Below are 24,279 nucleotides of genomic sequence, written 5' to 3' on the forward strand. Positions count from 1 at the left end.
ACAAACTAGAGTCCAGAAAGAGCTGGGTGAGGCATTCGACTCTTCTTTCCCTGTGTAAGTATCTAGAACATTTAAGTTTTCCCTGTTTATTTTAGAGATTTCTTTCTCTCATCAAAGATTACTACCATCAAGATATTGAAAAATACTGTGGCCTTGCACTGAATTTGCCGTAAATTTCTCTTTTAAAAATTAATGGGAAATTTTCAGACTTGTATCAGTTGGTTGTAGTCCAGCACAGACCAGAACTGAATAAAAAGGGCGTAATCATTCATATGAAATTCTTGTTTGTCACTGCTAATCAATTCATCTTGGTATCAGTTTTTATTTTACCAACAACTCATTTTCAGTTGCATATATAGTCATTGAGTACCAAAAAAGATATGTAATTTGGACCTGTGTTTATGTCAGAAAAATGTGTACAGTTTTTTGAAAGGGGAGAAAAGGAAATGATTGTGAGGTGAGAAATTTGGCATGATTGGAAAGCAATTTGCTTCAGATGGGAAAATCTTGTGAGATTGGAACAATTTAAATTTTTTAATGAATCAGTATTTTTAGCTATCCTCTTGGCTAGTTTAAAGACCACATGGTCTATCTACTTGTTTTCAATTCCAAACTGAAAGCTAACATGAAATTCAGGAGGCACTCCTTTATTTTTATTTCTTTATTCATTCCTCTAACATTTTGAAGAGCATGCTGTGTGCTACAGAGATACCAAGATCAATATACTGTGATTTGTGGGATTGCACAGGCCACTTCAGGTTATAGTAATGTATAAAATAATTTTAGCTATATGCCATTTTTTATACTAAAGGTGTTTAACTCTACCTGGGAGGTCAGTGAAAGCATGAAGGAAGAGATGACATAAAAGCTGAGTTCGAAATGATGAGTAGGAATTTGTAACATTGGGGGCAGGTAAAACATTCTAAGCAGAATACAAAGTGTACACTGTCTTTATTATATAGCATGTAGGTGTTCAGAGGGAAGGGAGTACCTGCCATATGAAAATCCTGGAGTTCTTTACTTCTGGAGTCTGTGACTAATGGATTAGAGTTGCGCCTCATGGTCAGCTGTTTTTATCTCAGGCTGATCCTGAATAAAACATCTCTTTCTGCCCAGGAGCGTCTCTCTTTGATGTGAAAATAGCATAACTTTCAACTACCAGAACAGTGGGGGAAATGGTGAACACGTAAGTAATGTCACACTTGTGTTTCGGCAAAGGTCACCAATAGCCTCCTCAACTCAATCTTTAACTGGTGTGGCCTCTGCAGCATTGGACACAGTTGACTACATCTTTCTATTGATTCCTTTTTTCTTGGCCTGCCCTTCACATATTGTTGTTACATTGGTCCTCTTCTCTCTCAGTTTAAATGTTTCTTCTCGAAGAAGTTTTCCCTGGTTCCTCAGTCATTTAGGTGCCCTTTGGAAGTGTTAGCATAGCACTATATAATCTTCTTGCCACTCCTTTGATTGTACATTATCGTAAGTATGTGTTTGATTACTTGCCTTCATTGCTGGATGGTAAGGTCACTGTTGGTTTTGTTCATCATTGTAGGTCTTGCATCTAGCACAGATGTTATTGTACTCAGTAAATGTATTTACTTAATGTTTATTGAGCACCTATTACATAGGCTAAGGAATTCAGCAGGAAACAAATAAATATTCCTGCCCTTATGGAGCTCATTGCTTGAATGAATGAAAGACTGAGCAAATGAATGAATGAAACTACACACTCCCTGGATAGTGTTACACACTCTCATGTCTTCAACCACCACATATAAAGTGATTAACTCCCGAATCTCTTACAACTGAGACCTCTTTTCTGAATTCTAGGCCCAAGGATCCAAGTGTCCCCCCTATTGGCCATCTTGACTAAATGCTCCCCAAGTATTTCCAACTTAGTGTGTGTAAAACCTGCACTTCCTTCCCCCAAACCTCTTACTTATTCCACATTCTCTTTCTCGGTAAATGGAACTGCATCCGGTCATACATCTCACCTAATTTATAAGCTGACAGTGTCTTAAATTTCCCTTTTCAACCACTTCTCTCGCTAATTCCTACCACTGTTACTTCAATTCAAGCCTCTCTTATCTCTTGCTTAGAGTGTTGTAGCAATTTTCTAACTGGTTGCTGTGATACTATGCTTAAGCCCTTTAATCCATCCTTCACATTCCTACCAAAGGTGTCTATAAAATGAAAATTGGCTGTAAGACATCAATGAAATTTTATAGAAATAAAACAACTTGGTACAACATTCAAGATCTGGGCCCTATTTATCTCTGCAGCCTCTTCACTCATTCTCCCTACTCATGATGACCAGTTAACCATCTGTTCTGTGTTATTCACAATTCTCCTAATGTGCATATCTGTTTCATTTTTCCATGCCTTTGCTCCTGATGATCTCTCAGCTGAGGGAACTCCCTACCCTATCTATCCAGTGCATCTATATAGTCCTTTTCCAAAATTCATTTCTATGGTCACATATTCTCTGGGGCTTTTTCTGACTTCCCGTCAGTGTGGTCAAAGTGATCACTTACCTCAATTTTTAAAAAATCTCCACTATATTCTGTGTTTAAATGTCTTTCCTAGAACATGTTATCCTTATCTTTTCAGATCTCTTTCTCTAAGTCTCTTGATTTTTTCTCCAGCTTTTTTGAGATATCTTTGACATACAACATTGTATAAGTGTAAGGTGTACAATATGAGTTGATACATGTATACACTGAAACTGTTACCACAGTAAGGTTAGTTAACACATCCATTTCCTCACATATTTAACTCTGTGTGTGTGTGTGTGTGTGTGTTAAGAACATTTAATATTTATAAACTTAACAATTTTTAAGTATACAATACAGAATTGTTAACTGTAGTCACCAGGCTATACATTAGATTCCCAGAACTTATTTTTCTTAAAACTGGAAGACAGCCCTTCATTTGACTCTGTACTGAATCATGATTACTAACTACCAAATCCAAGCTTCCCAGATATCAGAGGCAAGGGTGGGGCAGGGTGATGGGGGTGGGTGATCCCTGCTACTCCAGACGAATTCTTCCAGCGTAAGTTAATCACTTTCTACTTTTGGCAGCCTTGTAGTATGTCCTGTCTTTTGGTCCTTCTTCCACCTCTGATTTTTCTCTCACACAGAGTTTTTGTTCTTTTACTAGTCATTCTGCTTTGATCTTTAGTTTTATTTTTCTGTATACAGTTGACCCCCCTTCTTCATGGGGATATGTTCCAAGACCCCCAGTGGATGCCTGAAACCACAAATAGTACTGAGCCTTAGACATACTATGTTTTTTTTCCTATACATACATACCTATAATAAGTTTAACTTATAATTTAGGCACAGTAAGAGATTAAGAACAATAATAATAAAATTGAACAATTATAACAATATACTATAATAAAAGTTATATGAATGTGTTCTCTCTCTTAAAATAGCTTGTTGTATTATACTCATTTTTTTTACTTAAAGGAAACACTTTACGGCTTCTCTTTGGCATATCCAAATTGCCAGCATCACTAATCTTGCTCTTTGGAGCTATTATTAAGTAGTTATTATTAAGTAATAACACAAGTGCCGAGATACTGCAATGGTGGGTGTGATAACTGAGCAGTCTACTAAGTGATGAATAGGTCGGTAGCATATACAGAAAGCATATGCTGGACAACGGGCTGATTCAGATCCCGAGTGGGATGGCATGAGATTTCAACGTGTTACTCAGAGAGATGCACAATTTAAAACTTATGAATTGTTTATTTCCGGAATTTTTCTTTTAATATTTTTAATGATGGGTAACGGAAACCACAGAAAGCAAAATCATGGATAAAGGGGTACTACTGTAATGCATTTTGGAGTTAAGGCTTTAAGCTTTACAAAATGACCATTTCCAGCAGCCATTTTAGCTAACTGATTTGATGTTTAGGTTCTGATGTGATCTAGCTTATTAATATTATTTTATATTGTTTTCTTATGGAAATTTTTTTCTTTGATGAGGTTGTGATGACTGCTGTTTTTCTCAGTTCTTAAATAGTGGTTGGGCAGACCACTGGATAGTTAACACCAGTGTGTTAAAGTTACATCCATGGTTTGGTGTACACTTTCCCATAGGTTTGATTTTTTTATATTTGTTGCATTCCTTTCTGTCAGTTGGCCAGGATTGTGTTAAATATGTCTTCTCACTATATTTCCTCCCTCAAATCAGTGAAGAAGCCATTTTATCAACATTTCCTAATAGAAATTTCTCTCTTTAGATAAAGGGTTAAACTCTTACTGTGCTGGGGAGAAAGGAAAAATGCTGTTTTCTGTGGACACATATTTTGGATCTTCCAGGAAAAGAGAGACATTCCAAAATTTGGTAATCAAGACAGTTATAAGAAATTGGTAAAGATAGGACTGCATATTTTTATATTTTGCCACATAACATGTTTAAATTAATTTACCTATACTGGTGTACCTCAGAGATAGTGCAGATTTGGGTCCAGACCACTGCAATAAAGCAAGTATCACAATAAAGCAAGTCACATGAATTTTTCGGTTTCCCAGTGCATGTAAAAAGTTATGTTGACATTGTACGATAGTCTCTTGAGTACACAAAAGCATATGTCTAAGAAAAGTACTATATATCCCTTAATTAAAAAATACTTTATTGGACATAGTTCCATAGTATAGCAGTCAGCACATCTGCTTTACATGCAGAAGGTCCTGGGTTCACACCCCAGTGGAGCCACAGTCCATGGACTCCGGCCATGCCACCTTGAACAAGCCTGATGTCTGATCTCAGAAGCTAAGCAGGGCCGGATCTGGTTAGTACTTGGATAGGAGACCACATAGGAAGACCAGGTGCTGTAGGAATAAAAATAATAATAATAATAAAATTATTGCTAAAACATGCTACCATCTTAGTCTTCAGTGAGTCATAATCTTTTTGCTGGTGGAGGGTCATCCTTCAATGTTGATGGCTACTGACTCAGGGTGGTAGCTGAAGGTTGGGGTGGACGTTGCAGTTTCTTAAAATAAGACAGTATTGAAGTTTGACCTGCTAATTAACTCTTCCTTTCACAAACTATTTTTTTGTGGTATATGATGCTGTTTTTTAGAATTTTACTCACTGAAGAACTTCTTTCAAAATAGGCGCCAATCCTTTCAAACCCTGATGCTACTTCGTCAACGAAGTTTATGTAATATTCCTAATCCTTTGTTGTCATTTCAACCACCTTCATAGCAGCTTTACCAAGAATAGATTCCGTCTCATGAAATCACTTTCTTTTCTCATCCATAAGAAGCAACTCCTCATCCATGAAAATTTTATGAGATTTCACAATTCAGTCACAGCTCAGGCTCCACTTCTAATTCTCTATTTCCACTACATCTGCAGTTACTTTCTCCACTGAAATCTTGAACCCCTCAATATCATCAATGAGAATCATTTGTGAAGTTGGAATCAACTTCTTCTAAACTCCTGCTGATGTTGATAGTTTGACCTCTTCCCATGAAACACAAATGTTTTTAATGGTACCTAGGATGTTAAATCTTTTCCAGAAGATTTTTAATTTACCTAGATCCATTGGAGGAATCACTATCTATTGTAGCTATAGCCTTATGAAATGTGTTTTTTTGTTTTAAATAATAAGATTTGAAAGTCAAAATAACTCCTTGACACATAGGCTTCCGAACAGATGTTGTGTTAGCTATGAAAACAATATTTATCTCCTTGTACATCTCCATTAGAACTCTTGTGTGACCAGGTGCATTGTCAATGAGCAATAATATTTTGAAAGGAATATTTTTTTTACTGAGCAGTAGGTCTCTCTTTAAGGGCCCTAGTGTTTTCAGAATGGTAAGTCAGCATTGGCTTCAAATTAGAGTCACCAGCTGCATTAGCCCTAACAAAAGAGTCAGCCTGTCCTTTGAAATTTCGAAGCTGGGCATTTACTTCTAGCTATGAAAATCCTAAGTGACATCTTCCAGTTTTTTGTCTACATTGAAAAATCTGTTGTTTAGTGTAGCCACTTTCTATTCATTATCTTAGTTAGATCTTCTGGATAACTTGCTGCAGTTTCTACATCAGCACTTGCTGCTTCATTTTGCACTTTTATGTTACAGAGACAGCTTCTTAAACCTCACAAACCACCTTCTACTACCATCGAATGTTTCTTCTGCAGTTTCCTCACCTCTCTCAGCCTTATAAAATTGAAGAGAGCTGAGTCCCTGGTCTGGGTTAGGTTTTGGCTTAAGGGAATGATATAGTTGGCTTGGCCTTCTAGCCAGACCATTAGAACTTTCTCCATATCAGCAGTAATACTGTTTCACTTTCTTATCATTCATGTGTTCACTGTATTAGCACTTTTAATTTTCTTCACAAGCTTTTCTTTTGTAGTCACAACTCGACTAACTGGTGTAAGTTGCCTCACCTTTTGCCTATCTCTACTTTTGACATGGATTACTCACTAAGCTTAGTCATTTCTAGCTTTTGATTTAAAGTGAAAGATGAGCAAGCTTCCTTTTACCTGAACACTTATAAGCCATTGTAGGGTTATTAATTGGCCTAATTTCAATATTGTTTCATCTCAGGGAATAGGGAGGCCTGAGGAGAGGGAGAGAGATGGGAGAATGGCCGGTCAGTGGAGCACTCAGAACACACACATGATCAATTGAGTTTGCCTTCTTATATGGGCACAGTTCATGATGCCCTCAAAACAGTTACCATAGTAATATCAAAGCTCACTTCTCACAGATAACCATAACAAATATAATAATAATGAAAAAGTTTAAAATATTGTGAGAATCACCAAAATTTGATACAGAGACATGATGTAAGCAAATGCTATTAGAAAAAATAGTGCTATTAGACTTGCTCGGCACAGGGTTGCCACAGAGCTTCAATTTGTAAAACACACAATAAAGCAAAGCACAATAAAGCAAGATATGCCTGTAATTTGTCTTCATGACGCTGTATTTGACTTTTAGGCTATATAATTGTGCTAGCATCTTTGAGAGTCAAATTCATATTCTGTATCCAGGCTAATCTGTTCTCCTACTATAAACATAACCATCTATGGTAACAGCTAGGATAAAAAAAAAAATCTTTTTCTATACATCATAGCTGGCAGAGACTCTTGGGACTACCAAAATTATTACTGACTTTTGGAGCTTCCTGACAAAAAGCGTGAAAATATAAAACCTGCCTGGTCTGGTATAGATTGCCTTTGAAAACATATTAGCTTGTTTAGACCACTGTTCATTCTGTTGTTGTTGTTTTTAAGATGCTAAGAAGTCAGCAAGCTCTTCTAATTAATGTATTCTTTGAGCTTAGTAACCTCTCCTTTCATTATGAACCAGCTCCTCTTCTATAAGCCATCACTGGCTCCTTTTTTTGTTAAAGGTTAATAATGAGAATAATGAAGCAAATGGTTATTTATGCAGTCATGATTGACAAAGGTTATTAGAACAAGAATCTGCCCAGAAGCAATGATTAGGTTACAAAAATGTTACGGAATACCAAAACCAATCACCATTTTTGACATTTAAGCAATACCATTTTCACCTTAATCATGATAACCTGTTGTAAAAGTATTTATACAGAATAATCTCATTGGACAGTATTTTTTATGCCAACAGCATACATAATTTATTGTAAAGGGGAGAGTCAGAAATGATTTGAGAGAAAAAATGGGCCTGGGGAGGGAATTACCACAATGAGCAGTGAGGAGCAGAACTCTCTCGGATAGAACTGTCTGTCTCCCAGACACCTGATCTACACAGTTAGGTGACCTTTTTCATTTGTTATCTTCATCTTGAGCACTTTGCAAGTTTGAGGAGCTGTGGAAGACAGTACCCTAGGTTAGGTTGCTATGTTCTTCATACTAGACTATAAAAAAAGTATATGGGCATAAAGTTTCCTGATGATGGTTTTATTAATGAAACACGGACTTTACTAACATTGTGCAAAACTAACAAACAAGACAAATCTAATTATATCCCTTTATGTTTAATATAGTTAGAACTTTCTGTGTAAATTAGGCAGTAATTATTTTTACCAGAACAGTATCATCACCTCCACCTTGAATTTTTTCATTTTGGTAACAGCTTTATTGAGATGTAATTCACTCTTTTCAAGTATATGATTCAGTGGTGTTGAGTATATACCTAAAGCAGTCAAAGACAACATCTAATTCCAGAGCATGTTCATTACCTCCCCATAAAACCCATAACCATTAGCAGTTTCTCCCTATTTACCTCCTCCAGCCCCCTCACAAGCACCAATGCACTTTCTGTTCATATGGCTTTGCTTATCCTGGACATTTCTTTTTCTTTCCTTCAGCTTTTCTCATATAATAGGCACTTAATAAAATTGGAAAGGACAAAGTAAAGTGGGCACGAGTGACTGTAACTCTTATTCATCATCTGGTATATTTATAACTGAGTATTCTTCCCCTGGCTCATTGCAAGGGGTATTTAAAACAAAAAGAATAACAACAGCTTAATATAAATGAAATCATATTATATGTAGTATTTTGTGTTTGCTTCTTGTGTGTGTGTGTGTGTAGGGGGCTTCTTTAGCACAGTTTATTCAAGGTTCATTCATATCATAGCAAGTAACAATACTTTTTCCTTTTATGCTGAATAACGTACATATGTACCACATTTTGCTTATCTGTTTGTCACTTGGTGGACATTTAGGTTGTTTTTGCATTTTCACTGTTATGAATAATGCTGCTCTGAATATGCATGTACAAGGTATAGTGTGGACATATATTTTCAGTTCTCTTGGGTACATACCTAGAATAGCTGGGTCACATGATATAGCTCTATGTCTTACTTTTTGAGGCACTGCTAAATTATTTTCCAAAGCAGCAGCACTGTTTACATTCTCAGCAGCTATGTCGGAGGGTTCTAGTGTCTCCATATTTTAGTCAATGTGTACTATTGTTTGTCTTTTTGTTATAGCCATCTTAGTAGATGCAAAGTAGTAGCTCACTGTGGTTTTGATTTGCATTTCCCTGATGGCTAATGATGTAAAGCATCTTTTCTTGTGTTGCTTGGCCATTTGTATATTTTTTTTGGGGGGGGAGGTGTCTATTCAAGTTCTTTGCCCATTTTTTAATTACTTTAACAGTTTTGTATTGTTGACTTATGTAAGGTCTTCATATATTCTAGATACCAGCTTCTTATTATATATATGGTTTCAAATATTTTCTTGCATTCTGGAGTTTTACTTTTCAATTTCTTAATAGTGTCTTTTGAAGCACAAAGTTAGTAATTTAGAGTCCAATTTGTTTATGTATTCTTTCATTGCTGTACTTTTAAGTGACCATCGCTTTATCCAAGATCACAAAGATTTAATTTTTGGAGTTTTATTGTTTTAGCTCTAACATTTAGGTCAATGATTCATTTTCAATTAGTTTTGTATGTGGTGCAAAGTAGGAGTTCAGCCTCATTCTTTTGCATTTGTTTATATTTCTCTTTATTTATTCAGATTTAAAGATCTGAGAGAGAAACTTCTCATCAAATGGGATGCCCATTGTTATTTTTTGTGAATTACTATTTCATGATTTTGGGGATTTGGAGAGGAATGCATGTACTGTATTCATCTGAAGACTACGCTTATTTGCACCCTCACCAAATGTGGTTGCATTTCTGCCTCTATTTTGCTTATTGGAATCTGAAAAGCAGCATTCATGGATACAGTTTAACTCCATTTATTAGATTTTATTTCCCTTAATTTGCAATCTTACCTCTTCAGCAACAGTATAGAGAATGCCAACAACTTCTAAGCCTCTATCAGAAATATCTATCAGAACAGCAGGAGAAGCTCACCATGTCTCTCTCTGAACTCGATGCTGCTAGAATGCAGGAACAACAGGTAAGCATCTTTATTTTTTTCATTTCTTTAATAGATCAGCAAAATGTCAGAAGACTCATTTACCTTTTACTTTAATTGTCTCATGGTATATAATATTATCTTAAAACATGCAAATACAACATGGATTGAGCTGATGTCTTTTACTTCTCTCTTTCCTTTTCCTCCTCTGTTTCTGAGCCCCAGAGGTCAGGAATGATTACTTGAAGCAGGCTGTGGGTCAGTGGGGAAGCGCCTGGTTGTATGAAAACACAGTAGGAATGGTAAAGAAAACTCACTGTTTTGTTGCTTAATGAAGATCAGGTGGGCTGTTTGTTACTCATTGTCGTTATGGAAAATACTAATAAGCCTTTCCTAACTCATGCTTACATTTTTAGAATAATAAAAGTGACTTGGTAATTAAAGCTTTAATTGAATAAAGTTAGAATATTTTGCATGATTTCATGTTTGTATATATGTATATTAACTACATAAATATATGAGACTATTTTTTGGTAAACATTTATATATGTATCATCAAATAGTATATATTGTGTAATTAAATGAATGTTCAGAACCCTGCCAGCTTTAATGTGAAACAGACTTTAAAGACGTAATTCTTGCCTTCTATCAAGTGATAATTGATGTCATTTTCATGTCCACATGAGTTTAAATCTTCAAATGGATGAAGATAAGCCTTATATAGTAAAACATTTTCAGAAAAAAACTATGTAGTGGGGTCAGAATCATTCATGTTAGGTATTAAAACGTGGAGAATGTACTAAAGTGTTATCTTCCCTCTTTGAATAGTATCAGGTCCTAAATGTTTTTTTACAGCCCTTCTAAAGAACACCATTGCTCTTCATCCTAGAGGCAACTGTCTCAGATGGGTTAAGAGTTTGGGCCAAGTAAACAAGTTTTGAACCTAAAGTTTGGACATACGGATTTAGTGGAGTATCACTTCTTAAGTTATATAAATCTCTAATCACTGTGCTGTACAACTGAAATGAATATATTATAGTATGCCAACTATAATTGAAAAAAACTCAAACTCATTGAATCATACAATGTAAATACAAACATCTAATTGTCTATTATATTTCAATAAAGCTGAGGGGAAAAAGTTTGGACATATGTAAAAATTTTTTTAAGACAAGAAATGATCTTGCTGAAATGTGGTAAAATTCTATTTTTAGCATATGCTTTTCTTTTGAAGTCCTAGCATTTATAAAAAATGGCCAAAATATGAATGGTTTATTTGTATTCTAACTTGAAATATTTTCTTTTGTTTTCTGAAAACCTAAGCTATCAAATGTTGCAGAGGAAGGTGGTAGTTAATCTTGATTATTTATCTGGATATATCCTGCCTCTTTGAAAACAGTTTTTAAAGCGGTCCTTGCCTATTATTGCTCTCTGATTTTTTACTTTAGTTTTTGCATTTTGACACCCTCCTTCGGCATGATGTCGGTGTGTTACAGTGCACAAAAATGAAGGGCAACCCATTGTCGAGGGTATGAGAGGAGAGTCAGAGGGGCCTTTTAGTGGCCAATATAGAGTCTTATGACTTTAAGGATATGGACTGAAAGTCAAGAAATTGTCACTAGGGGGCTCTAAAGACATCTAGATAAGGAGGCCTAATCCTTTATCTATTTCTGAAATTGGGGGAAAAGAAAACTTTCTCAGGTGTTAGTGTTTTGTTCAAATTAGTAATTCTTGGAGGTTTCACTAGAGACCCATCACAGTTAACACTGCCCTCCTTAACCTTAACTTTGAGGGGCAACACACACACACACACACACACACACACACACACACACACACACAAATCACAAATACTAGAATGAAAATGTTGGCCGAGTCTATGGAGACTACAGTTTGCCCCAAAAAAAGAATTTTGAATTTTCATTTTAACTTAATAATGAGAAAGTTTTAAAAACATGTTTTCGAAAAGTACCTAGTAGTCAAGTTTTAGATTATATCTTATATGCAATGAAAATGAATCGAGAGTTAAAGGCCACTTGTAGGCTCTGCCATTCGAACATAGAGAGGAAAAATAAGTTTAAGTTTGAATACCAAGTAGAGATTGTCACCTTGTTTCCCATACTATCTGATTTGTTCTTTGTAACAAGCTTCTCTTTACTGAGCAAAGATAAGCATCTTCTCTTCTTTCCTAATGGGAACTGGGTAAATCTGACCAACACGTCTACTTACTGTTAAGAAGGGCATCATTGCGAAGACTCCGCCTAAATGAGGATGTGGTTAAGTTAAACGTCCTCTTTATGTGCTCACAAGTGGACTGTGCTCATCTCTATTATAGCAACTTTCTTATTCTTTTGTAATGATTGTTTATTCATTCATTTCCCTCACCAGGCTTTTTTGAAAATAGGCATCTTGATGTATTGATCTTTGTGTAATCAGAGTCTAGGGTTTGCCTTAATAAATATATATATATATTTTTATTTAACAAATATTTATATGGTACATATTGTGTGCCAGGTACTGTTCTAAGCTCTTAACATATATTAAATCATTTAGTCCTTACAATAACCCAGGGAGGGTTTTTCTCCTCTGTTTTATAGAGGAGAATAAGTAGTTTGCCAAGGTCATATAGCTAGCAAGTTGGCAAAGCCAAGATATGAAACCAACCAATTTACCTTCGTAGTTTCTTAAAGAAAAACAAGAGAAATTTGAGATAGTTAAAAAATGTTTGCTTTGCCCCATTCTCCCTGCCTTCCAAACTCTCCTCCCCTCTGTCCATCACCAAATTGTCCACTATATTTGTGATTCTGTTTTTGATTAGTTTGTCCTTTTTATTCCTTAGATTCTGCATATAAGTGAAATCATATAGTATTTATCTTACTCTGTCTGACTTAAATACCTTCTAGGTCCATCAAAGCAATATGTTTTTCCATCCCCTTCCTTTTAGTCTGTGTCTGTTAATCTGAAATGCGTCTCTTATAGGCAATATGTAGGGGTCTTGTTTTCCTTTCCATTCATCCAGTCTTTTAGTTGGAGCTCTTAATTCTTTTCCATTTGAGTTACTTATTAATAGGAATGTAGTTGTTACCATCTTTTATTCCTGTTTTTGATACATGTTTTTTCTTCTTAAGGAAGTCCCTCCAGCATTTTCTGTAATACGGGCTTGGTGGACACGGGGATAGGAAGCACGGCATAGGGAATGCAATTAGAATGAATATGTCTGCTAGGTGGAGAGTCAGAGAAGGGAGGGAGCAATTGGGAGCAGACCGTTTTATGAACTATATAGATGTCTAACCAATGTACTGTATACTTGAAACTAATTAAAATTTTTAAAAAATGTTTGCTTTAGATGTCCTTGTTTCTCTGACTAAACCTCATTGGCTTCTTAATCTGAATATCAGAGCACCAATATAGTAGAGATGGTGGGAAACTCTCTTTGCTTTTCCTGTGAGTAGCCACAATGTTAGGTAGATATAAAATTTTATTTTTTCTCAAAAAAGAAAATGAACTCATCTCCAATCTCCAGGTGCTGTTATGAAGATGGCAGCAGTTCATTCTTCACGAAGCATTCATTTGACTTTAAGAGACTTTGCATTGGTTTCCATCTGGCTCAAACTGCATATTATAGGTTTTGCTTATAGCTTTATTAAATCCACAGTTCTTCAGAAGAATGCCCTGGCTTATTTTCTTTTTTGACTTCTGCCTTTCCTTGAAAACAAATTGCTCCATTTACAAGGTGAATTTTTTCCCTGTTTTTCTTCACTTTCTTTCCTGTTTTGCCTCAAAGATGAATGCATTTTACATTCATTTTGGAATTCATTCAGCAATTTATTCAGTTTTCACAGTAACTTTTAGAAAGGTTTTTCTTTAAATGATTTTGTGGTTTTATTTAATTACAATTGACATTTAATATTATTTTATATTAGTTTCAGGTATATAGCATAGTCACTAGACATTTTTGTAATTTATAAAGTGATCCCCTTGATTATTCTAGTACCCACCTGGCACTATACATGGTTATTAAAATATTATTGACTGTATAACCTATGCTGTACTTTACATCCCTGTGACTATCCTGTAACTGCCAGTTTGTATTTCTTATTCCCTTCACTCAGTCCCCCAAGCCCCCTCCCATCTGATAACCATCAGTTTGGGATTCTAGAAAGGTTTTTCACTTTTTCTGTTTAGATAGCGATATTTCGCTGATGTATGTCTGTTACTCCATTTCCTTATCTTAAGAAACAGTGCTTAGTATAACCTTGGTCTTGGACAGGGGAGGATCTAGTAACCATAAGTTTGATCAATATAAATTTTAGAATACAGCTTTTATCATAATCGAATGTTACTTTTTTGTGAACTTTAATGTCACCTCAAGCTATGGTGCTATTTGATAGACTGTACCATTTTAGAAATGTTACAGTTTTTCCTCAGTACTCCTTATATTAAGATAGCGTCTAGGCAACATTTCGAGTAGCTTCTTCCACCGTATTTCTAAAATGTTGGTATGTAAGCCTGCCTTAGTGTTTTTTTTTAACTCTTCATTTTTTTTTTTTGGTAAATAAATATGCAAATGTGGATTTAGAACCTTCTTGTGATTTCTCCAATTTCTGTAAAATGTATATAATCATCATCACTTTTAGACATGGGCAATGCATTAATGAATCGCTGCTGTTCTGATCTTGTTATTATATTCCTTTTTATTAGTATTATTTCTCTCTGGTCCCTTTTCTGTTACTGTTCATCATTTCCTCTTGTTTCTCTTTTTCCCTTTCTTCTTGGGCTTCATATTTCTCTCCAAGTCTCTAGATGCTTTTCAAATTCTAATCCCTTTGGGTTTTCTTTCCACCACCATATCAGTCCTTCTACTCTTTCAGAAACACTTATATTTTTTACTATCACTTGCACATGTAAGACTTGACTTGCTAAATGAAGATCTTCACCTCTGACAGTATGCCAAAATTACTTAAATACCTGTCTCATTATTTCCACTGCCATTACTCAATGCCACACAATCTTGGGGCAATAGTCCCTTCCAATTTTTTTTTTTTTTTTTCGTGATTCCTCTTTAGTTGAGAGTCATTTGCCATATCCACTTTCATTATCATAGAATTTTAGAATCTACTCTGGTACAATTCAGAGTTGTAAGTAAACAGCTGGTATACATGCTATTACTTACCTGACAGAGATAACCTTATAATGTTTATTACAGTCCCAATGGCCATTATTAATAAAAACCTATTTTCATTCCTAGTTTAAAGCTCTTTCAGGACTTCCACTTCCAGATAAGATGGAATAACTGGGATGAGATATATGCATTTACCTAAACAAATAAACTGGATAGAATATATTTGATAGCATCTGTTTCAAAATAAGACAACTGCATCTAAATAAATCACAAGCATATTATAGCTTAAGCATAAATATAAAAATATCCAGCAACCAAAAACGTAATATTCATAATGTTTGGCATCCAATCAAAAATTACCCACCCTGTAAAGGAGGAGGAAAATATGACCCCAAAATGAGATTAAAATAAAAATCAACCCAGAAATGTTATAAGTTTCTTATATGATATCTTCAGTGGTGTATATCTCCTGAAGGTAGATTATGATGAGTAAAATTATATGCTATCAACTCTAAACTAAACCCTACAGTAATACAGCAAAAAGTGATAACTAATGGGTCAACAAAGTAGCTCAACCGGAATCATGAAAAATAATCCAAAAGAAGGCAGAAGGGAAAAAAAAGAGAGCTGAAGCAGTTGTGTTAATATCAAGCAATGTTTATTTCATAGCAAAGAATATTTCTAGAAAAAGAAGTCCATTTTATAATAATAAAGTATTCATTGTGAGAACATAATGATGCTAAATATTTATGCACTTAAAATCAGAACATCAAAATATGTGAAGCAAAAAATGATAAAACTACAAGGAGAAATAGACACCTTGACAATTTTAGTCTGATATTTTAATATTCTTTCAATAATTGATAGAATGATTTAAAAAATTAGTAAGGAATTACAGAAACCAATTCGATGTGACTTTTATAGAAAACTTCATCCAACAATAGTCTAATACATTTGTTTAAACATACACAGAACATTTAATAAGATAGTTTATTTCTGTATGCTAAAACAAATCACAATAACTTAAAAATGATTCAAGTTATTCAAAGTACTTCTCTGACCACAATGGTGTTAAATTAAAAATTAATAACTGATAGTTATCTGTGAAATCAACAAATATTTGGAAACTAAGTAACAAATGTCTAAATCACCCATAGGTCATAGAGGAAATCAAAGGAGAATTAGTATATTGAGCTGAATGAAATGAAAACAAAACATCAAAATTTGTGGAATGCAGATAAAACAGAACTTAGAGAGAAACATATAGGACCAAACATCTATATGAGAAAGGAAATGTCTCAAGTCATTGACCTAAGCTTTTGCTGTAAGAAACTACAAAAAGAACAAATTAAATCCAAAGGAAGCAGACAATAAGAATACAGATTGGAGCAGAAGTCAATGAAAGAGAAAACGGAAAAGAGAGAAAATCTCTAAAACCAAAACTTGGTTCTTTGAGAAGATCCGTAAAGTCCATTAGCCTTTAGGCAGGCTGGTCAGGAAGAAAATATAATAACCAATATTAAGAATGAGATATGTAACATTATTACAGCCTCTATAAATATTAAAAGGGAAATAAAGTTGTATAACGAACAATTTTGTTGATAAATTTGACAACTTACATATAAGGGACGAATTCCTTAAAATGCACAAACTGCCAAAGCTTACTCAAGAAGAAACAGATAATTAACAGACCTATAATAGTGATTGGATTTGTAGCTAAAAGGCTTCCTACAATGAAAACATTAGGCTTAGATGAAGTCTACCAAACATTATTATCTATATTTGTAATATACAGCATGGCGACTATAGTTAATAATACTGTCTTGCATATTTGAAAGTTGCTAAGAGAGTAGATTTTAAAAGTTCTCATCGAAGAAAAAAATTTTAATTATGTATGGTGGCACATGTTCTACCCCTTTTGCGTAGCCCTCTCCTCCCTTTTTAATTTTTATCACCAGCAAACTCTCCTTATGTATGAGGGTTGGTTGTGTGAGAGTTGACTCTACCGAGTGGCACATGTACCTCAGAAACCCTCTCAGAACTGATTTCCCGGTGAGCTTTCCTTGCTTGCTGGAGCCCTGTTTTCTTTACTTTCCACCAATAGGATTGTCGCTCATAGTCTACTTTTGCTGTCTCTAAAGCACACCATACTCTGAAACTGAAATTAATTTCTGTGATTGACATCTTGAACATGCCTCGCCAGAAGACTTAATTCTAAATGTTCACATAAGAAGCATTGTCTCCTTATTCTTTTAGACTTCATGAGATTTCTCCTTTTCAAGGGTAATCACTTAATGACCAGTCTGCCCTTTTCTATAGCTCTAAATTAACTGTTGAAAAAAAAAATCACATTTCTTTAGAACCTTTGAGCACCGATTGAATTAGATAGTGGAGGTGGGGATGCAAGGCAACTCTGCATAGATTTTAGTTCCGGTGAGGAAAATGATAAATGTGAAGTTGCTGAATTACAAACGCACTGATAGCCATATCTTTTCATTGAACTATAGTCCTGATTCGATTCATGTTCAACTAATATTGACACTTTTGTCATTCTTTTCCATTTATTTTAGCGCCATTTTGCAGTGCATCGTAATTTCTCAGGAATTTTCTTGCACAGATGCTTAACTCATTAACCATATGTTTTCCCTTAAATAGAAGCCAATTTTCAAAACATAAAACAGGACATTTCTATTTGTGGCTAACAGGTATAGCTGGAAAGCCAGTGGCTGATTTCATTCTGGGCACTTTCCTTTCATAGGTCTGGCATCCATATGAGGACACTTGCACACCATTCAGCCTTCTACATTTCTCTCTCCTTCCTTTCCTCTCACCTGCTTTTTTGTCATCAGACATGAGGCCAGTTTCCAGCCAATTTGGGATTGTGTTAAGCCAGTCATCGTTTCGTTTTTAAATAATATTACTAAATATAGGAACTAACTTATTTAATAAAAACTTAAATAAACTAAATGATTGAGAACAGTAGTGATTTAATTAATTATACACTATTGGGGAAGTAATAGAAGTTCATGAATTTGTATGAGTAATAGATACAAACATACACACACGGATGGATGGGTAGATGGATGATTGGTTGGGGAAGATAGGTGGACTCTTATTGACAGTGGAATGCTGAAAGGCAAATGTAGAAAGAGTGCTAAAGTTGGAAAATTATTATTTTGAAACCATCATGGGAAAGATTAGATCAAGCAAGAGTCATCACTGGTTCCTAAATCTAAGGAAAAATGTTGAGGAAGAGCAGAATATTTGCATAGCCTCTAAGTGCCTCCCTTTAGACTGCTTATTAATTGCAAGGGAAAAGGAAACAGTAATTACACCACGTGGAAAAAATTTCCAGGTGATCGAAATTAACATCACCAATGAGAGACAGGTAGATTCTTAGTCTCCAGATGTTAAACTGTGATAACAAAACACCCATTCACTATTTCCACTGAGAATGCGTAACCTGAATATAAATCTCAAGGAAACATCAGACAAACACAACCTTCTGCTAAACCTTCTACTAAATAAAGGATGAGGGAAGTGCATACTTCAAAAATGGAAATGTCATAAAAGACAAAGGCTCTGGAAATATGCCAGGTTAAAGGAGAATTAAGAGAGATGATAACTGAATGCAGTATCTAACCCTAGACCGTATCCTGTAATATTTGGAGGAATATATTGTAAGGAATATTGTTAGGTCAACTGATAAAATCAGAATGTGGATGATGGATTAGATAATATTTATGAAATTAATAACTATACTATGGTTATGTATTCCTAGTAATAAGAAATGCTCTCTGAAGTATTTTGGGGTAAAGAGTCATGAAATAAGTAAATACTTATTTACTTATTTCAAATACTTTGCCAAAATATATACGTATGTGTGCAAATGTCTGAATGTGGAAATGATAAAGAAAATAGGGTATAATGTAAATAATGGGCATATCTGAGTAAAGAGAATACGAGTGTTAACGTATTTTCTTATTTCTTGATATTGTTTCTAAATAACTTTTCCAAATTAAAAAAAAAAGACTAATTAAAGCTTTTGTCTCCTTCAGTTAGAATTAATGGCCAAATCTATATCTTTTAGAGAAATAATAATTATAAAGCCCTATCACATGGCTGCTTTATTATTGTATTGTTTGTTCGTTTTTTTATGTACCTTAGATATACACTTACTCTTTGTCATGATGGAAAGCTTCTGGATTAGGCACATCATGGAAAATAAGCAAAACGGTGAAAGACACTGATAAATCACTTGTGAATCCAGCTCCTCTATTAGCAGAACATCTCCTAGAGTTGTTCTGTCCAATAGAACTATCTGGACCTGTTCTATCCGTGCATTGCCCAGTATGGTAGTATGTTACCAGTGTGATTATTGAGCACTTGGAATGTGCCTAATGAGACTGAATTTTTATTTTAATTTTAATTAATTTAAATTTTAATAGCTACTTGTAGCTAGTGACTACCATGTTGGACAGTGCAGTTCTGGAGTGGCGATTAATGCCTGGCTATGAGTTTCTAAGTTCCTATAACCAATAAGTTGACAATTTTAAGAGATGAATTAGTTATGGCTGAGCTTGTTAGATACACTGCACACGTTTTTACCTATCCATTAGTAGAAAATTTTATTGTTGAAATATAGCTACTCAAACCCAATGAAAATTTCAATGTCAGAATGAGATATAATTATTACAGACCTTTTTCGGGGTTGCATTAGCTACCAAAAACTCAAAGTAGATGTAGGTCTTCCCTTATAGTGAATTTTTCTGAGTAAAGAGACATGATGGATATATTAGAAGGAGGAGAGGGAAAGAAGGATAGATAGTTGGATAGATAAGAAAACAATGCAAGATATTCTATTCTAAATGCCACAGGAGGGGTACCTTAAATATCTTTTGTCAAACATATGAATAGATGATGTTATCTAAGGTTCTTTCCAGCTCTAACTTTTATGATGCTAAATCTTAAGAAGACTGAGCAGGAAGAAATCTCTGAGAGTGGAACAGTCAGATGAATTTGGATTTGAAGTTCAATATGTGACTTGTATTGTTACATGATCTTAATCTCCCAGACCATATGAATGATTTCTGTTTTGCTAAGTAAATTTGTTTCATTTCAAACAGAGCATTGATCAAAAGAAAGCTCTGATAAATACTCCTTAGAATGTGGTATCATCCTGGTTACTTTAATAGCTTTTTTAAGAGTAATAATCATGCTATTTATTCAGTCAGCTATAAATATAGTACTTCTGGAGACAACATTTTAAGAGAATAGATTAGAAAGATGTATAAGCATAAAAGGTAACTTTGTGTCTCCTTAAATACAGCACTGATGGACAAAAGGAGCAACTCAACGGCTCAGTCCATTGTTCCTTCATCTTTCATTGCGTATCAGTAAGGCCTTTCATTGGCATTGGAAGGTAATACTATTCTAGTTGGTTGGCCAACCATGTTTTTAACTTGAGTTCTTCTAGACCGAGTCAAGACACACTAACTTTTTAGGTTTAATGCTCTGTTGATTTATGAATCTATTGGACTGTTTAGCTTACGCCCTTGCACAGTGTTCAGAGCTTTCAAAAGATGTGTAGGCTTAAACGTTTTGCTCTGTTTTGGGCATGAAATAAGTGTTTGATGAAAGGCTGCTTGCTTGACAGGTTAAGTGACTGCCATTTTTCTCTCTGTGCTTATATCGCTGAGGAAATGAATCTTGATTGGTACCTCTTCTCTCAGGGCATTTGTCTGAGTACTCAGAACACTGTCTCATAGAGAAGGACACCCAACTGGAACTATGTGCCACCTTCACCTCACTTTTTTAAATCAAAGGACCATATTTATCTATTAAACCCAGAAACTGGGTGTATCAGGGTTCCCATGACCACCTCAGATATGTTGATTCACTAGAAAGACCCATAAGATTCAGCAAATAGTCATACTCATAGCTAATATTTATTACAGTAAGAGGATACAAAACAAAATCAACGAAGAGAAAAAGGTACATGAGGTAAGGTCTGAAGGAAACCAGATACAGTCTAAAAGAATCTTGTCCAAGTAGAGTCACGCAGGATACATTTAATTCCTCCAGCATCTAATTATAACAACATATGTGAAGTTTTCTCTACCAGGGAAGCTCATTAGGGATCAGTGCCCAGGGTTCTTATTGGAATATAGTTATATTTGCACCTTCTATCTAGCATATATAAATTTCCAGACTCCCAGAAGGAAAGCACATGTTCAATGTAAACCATATTATTTGCACAAACCATTTAGACACAGTAAAATGTCCTTATTAGTTAGGAATGGTAAGAATACTCCCCAAATCCAAGCTCCAATATGCCAGCCAAGATCCAGCCTTATAAGCAGGCCTTTCTAAAGAAAGCAAGCAGTCTTAGTCCTGCTATGTTAACTCTTTTCTGTATCTAAGTATGCTTAATCAACAATCAGACTTGGGACTTTAACCTATTTGTAACTTTCCTTATGTTTTTCCTTACTATCTTTTTTTCTTGATCATTAGTATCACTTAAAGATTAATAGAAATATAGTGTACTATACACCTACTCTTTTGCCTAATTGGGTTATTTCTGTTTCTCGTAAGCTAGAGCACCAAAACTTTCCTCTTAATTTTTGCCAGTGTTTTTTTCTTTTTGGATTTGCTTTGCTCAGTTCTTCAAGGGTATGGTCTCTTAGTTGCATCCAAGCCTTTAACCACAGATTTGTTTTTCCCTCAAAGTTGCAGGCTAATATTCCCTGAAAGAAGATTACATGAATACCTACCAATATGCTTCTCAATTTTTAGAAACCTTAGAATTGAACCTGCAGCACCTTAGAGGAGCTCCGATGTCTGTTGTAGATAGAAATTGTAGGCATTCCATGAGCAGACTGAGGAATAAATTGGGCCATTAAATCAAGTCTGTATCAATGTCAACACATACTTCCAAGTGATTTAAGAATAAAAAAAAAACCCCTTTTATTCTGCTGGTGGAATCACAGTTAAAAGCATTTGAGTAAAGATAAGTGGAAAGAGATACAGAAGTGATGAAATTGTAGTAACACACAAAATAAGAAGTAGTTGGTGCTGACCTAAAAACAGTAAAAGTTGGACTAGAAACAAGATATTTTAGTAATAGGGACACAATATAAATAATGGGCATATTCTAGAAGTTTCATTGTTGTAAATTCAGAATATGTAATGATGTTTGACCTACATGAAGGTAAAGGAGATAGTGAGAAATATTACTACTTTGTAGTTAATTTTAACTAACAAGGAAAACCTAGTTGGTGAGGAGCAAGTGATAGGAACTTTTCAAAGGAAGGGACCATTTCATGTTAGAATTCATATTAGTAAAATAACAGGTGGGAACATCAACCAGAGAGAAAAAAAAAATCATAATTCATGGGCATTGGTTAGAGTATTAGATCTTGTCTTAGTCATGGTGAATAAATGGTCCTAGGCTGGATACTCTTTTGCATCCACCTGGCAGGTCATAAAAGAAAGATCTAAAAAGGTCAACATTTCCTAGTATGTCACAAAATAAAGCTTAAGAATATTTATAGAAATACAAAAATTTGTAATAACCAAGGTGGTAAAATTCACAATGTTTGGAATCCGATTAAATGTTATCAGACATGCAAAGAAGCAGGAAAACGCAGCCTGTATGGAGGAGAGTAATCAGTTGAACTGATACAGATGATATAATAACTGGCAAAGAATATTAAAACATTATTGTCCCGATATTCCATAGACAAATCAAGTAGTAACACTGCAGATGCAAAAAAGACATAAATCAAACTTTCACAGATGAAAGTTAGTGTCTGATATGAAGAATACACTGGATAGAATAAACAACAGATTAGACATTACAGAAGAAATAATTAGTGAATTAAAGACATAGCAATTAAACAGAAGAAATAATTTTTTAGAAAATGAATCAGTGAGTTGAAGACAACTTTAAATGACCAATAGGTATGTGTAACTAAAGCTCCAGAAGGAGAGTTGTTGGCAGAAGAAAATCTGACGAAGTAATGGCCAGAAATTGTCCAAATATGATGAAAACAATAGACCCAGAAATCTGACTAGTACAGTGAATCTCAAGCACATAGAGAAGACTACACTAAGCCCCCTAATAATCAAATTGCTCAAAATCAGGAATAAATAGAAAATATTAAAAGCAGTCAGAGAAAAAAAGACGTGTTACATACGGTGGAACAAAGATAAAGACGACAGCAGATTCTTATAGGAAACAACACAAGCAAGAAGACAGTGGAGCAACGTCCTTAAAGTATTTCAAAAAAAATATTGTCAACCTGGTTATAGAATTCTGTACCCAGCCAAAAAAAAATAAAAATAAAAAAATAAAAAATAAAAACTGGGAGCAAAATTAAGATGTTTTCAAACATATCAAAGCAGAAAAATGTCATTACCTGGTGGTCCACACTATAAAAAAATGTTTAAAGAAGTCCTTTATGACAAAGGAAAATCACACTTGATGGAAATATAGATTTAGATAAACTGATGGCGTGCACCAAAATATAACTTCATGGATAAAGATTTTTTTTTCTAATTCTAATCTCTTTAAACATAATTTCCATTAAAATACAAATAATGACATACATGTTAGGAGTTTTACTGTGTTTTTGTAAAATTTATGGCAATATTGCATAAAGGGAGAAATGAAAGTTGTTTTGAGTTTTTTGTTCTATAGATAACATAATATAATATTAATTGAAGGTAGATTGTGAGAAGTTAAATCTGTATATCAAAAACCCTGAAGCAACCATTAAGTAACAATATCAAAACCAACAAGAATATACCAAATAAGTGAACAAGGAAATAATGCAGAATTATTTTTAAATTTTAAAGAATACAGAAAAAGAGAAAAAGGAAATGAACAGGTGGGATAAATAGAAAACAAATAGAAAGGTGATTGACTTCACCCTAATCTTATCATTTACGGAGTTAAATGTAAATGGTTTAAGCATCCCAGTTAGAAGGCAGAGACTGTCAAATTGTATTTTACTTAAAAAATATGACTCAAATATAAATTCCCTGTAAGAAACCCACATAAAATTTAAAGAGAAAAATAAATTAAAAAGTTGAAGGAAGGAAAAAGACGTGCTTTGCTAACAGCAGACAAAAGAATGCCCAAGTAGTTATATGAATATTGGACAGACTAGATTGCAGAGCAAAGATTACTGGGAATAAAGATTATTTCATAAGGACACTCATAAGCATTATATACTTAGAAACAATTTAAATACATGAATCAAAAACCAATATACCTTCAAGCAGAAGTTGATGAATCCACAATTATAGTTGAAGATTTCAGTACCCCACTC

The 24,279-nt window shown here is 34.5% G+C and overlaps 1 protein-coding gene across 6 annotated transcripts in view; it reads left to right on the forward strand.

Annotated features, from left to right (window-relative positions):
* Positions 1–24,279, forward strand: part of KIAA1328 (KIAA1328 ortholog) — a 218,664-nt gene that overhangs the window by 82,396 nt on the left and 111,989 nt on the right. For all 6 annotated transcript variants that reach the window (XM_016158014.2, XM_016158015.2, XM_016158016.2 and 3 more), the window contains one exon: positions 9,737–9,864. In XM_016158014.2, coding sequence (XP_016013500.2) covers positions 9,737–9,864 — 128 coding nt within the window. The remainder of the gene's footprint in view (positions 1–9,736; positions 9,865–24,279) is intronic.

This window comes from Rousettus aegyptiacus, unplaced genomic scaffold, assembly GCF_014176215.1.
Source record: "Rousettus aegyptiacus isolate mRouAeg1 unplaced genomic scaffold, mRouAeg1.p scaffold_m13_p_12, whole genome shotgun sequence".
NCBI lineage: Eukaryota > Metazoa > Chordata > Mammalia > Chiroptera > Pteropodidae > Rousettus > Rousettus aegyptiacus.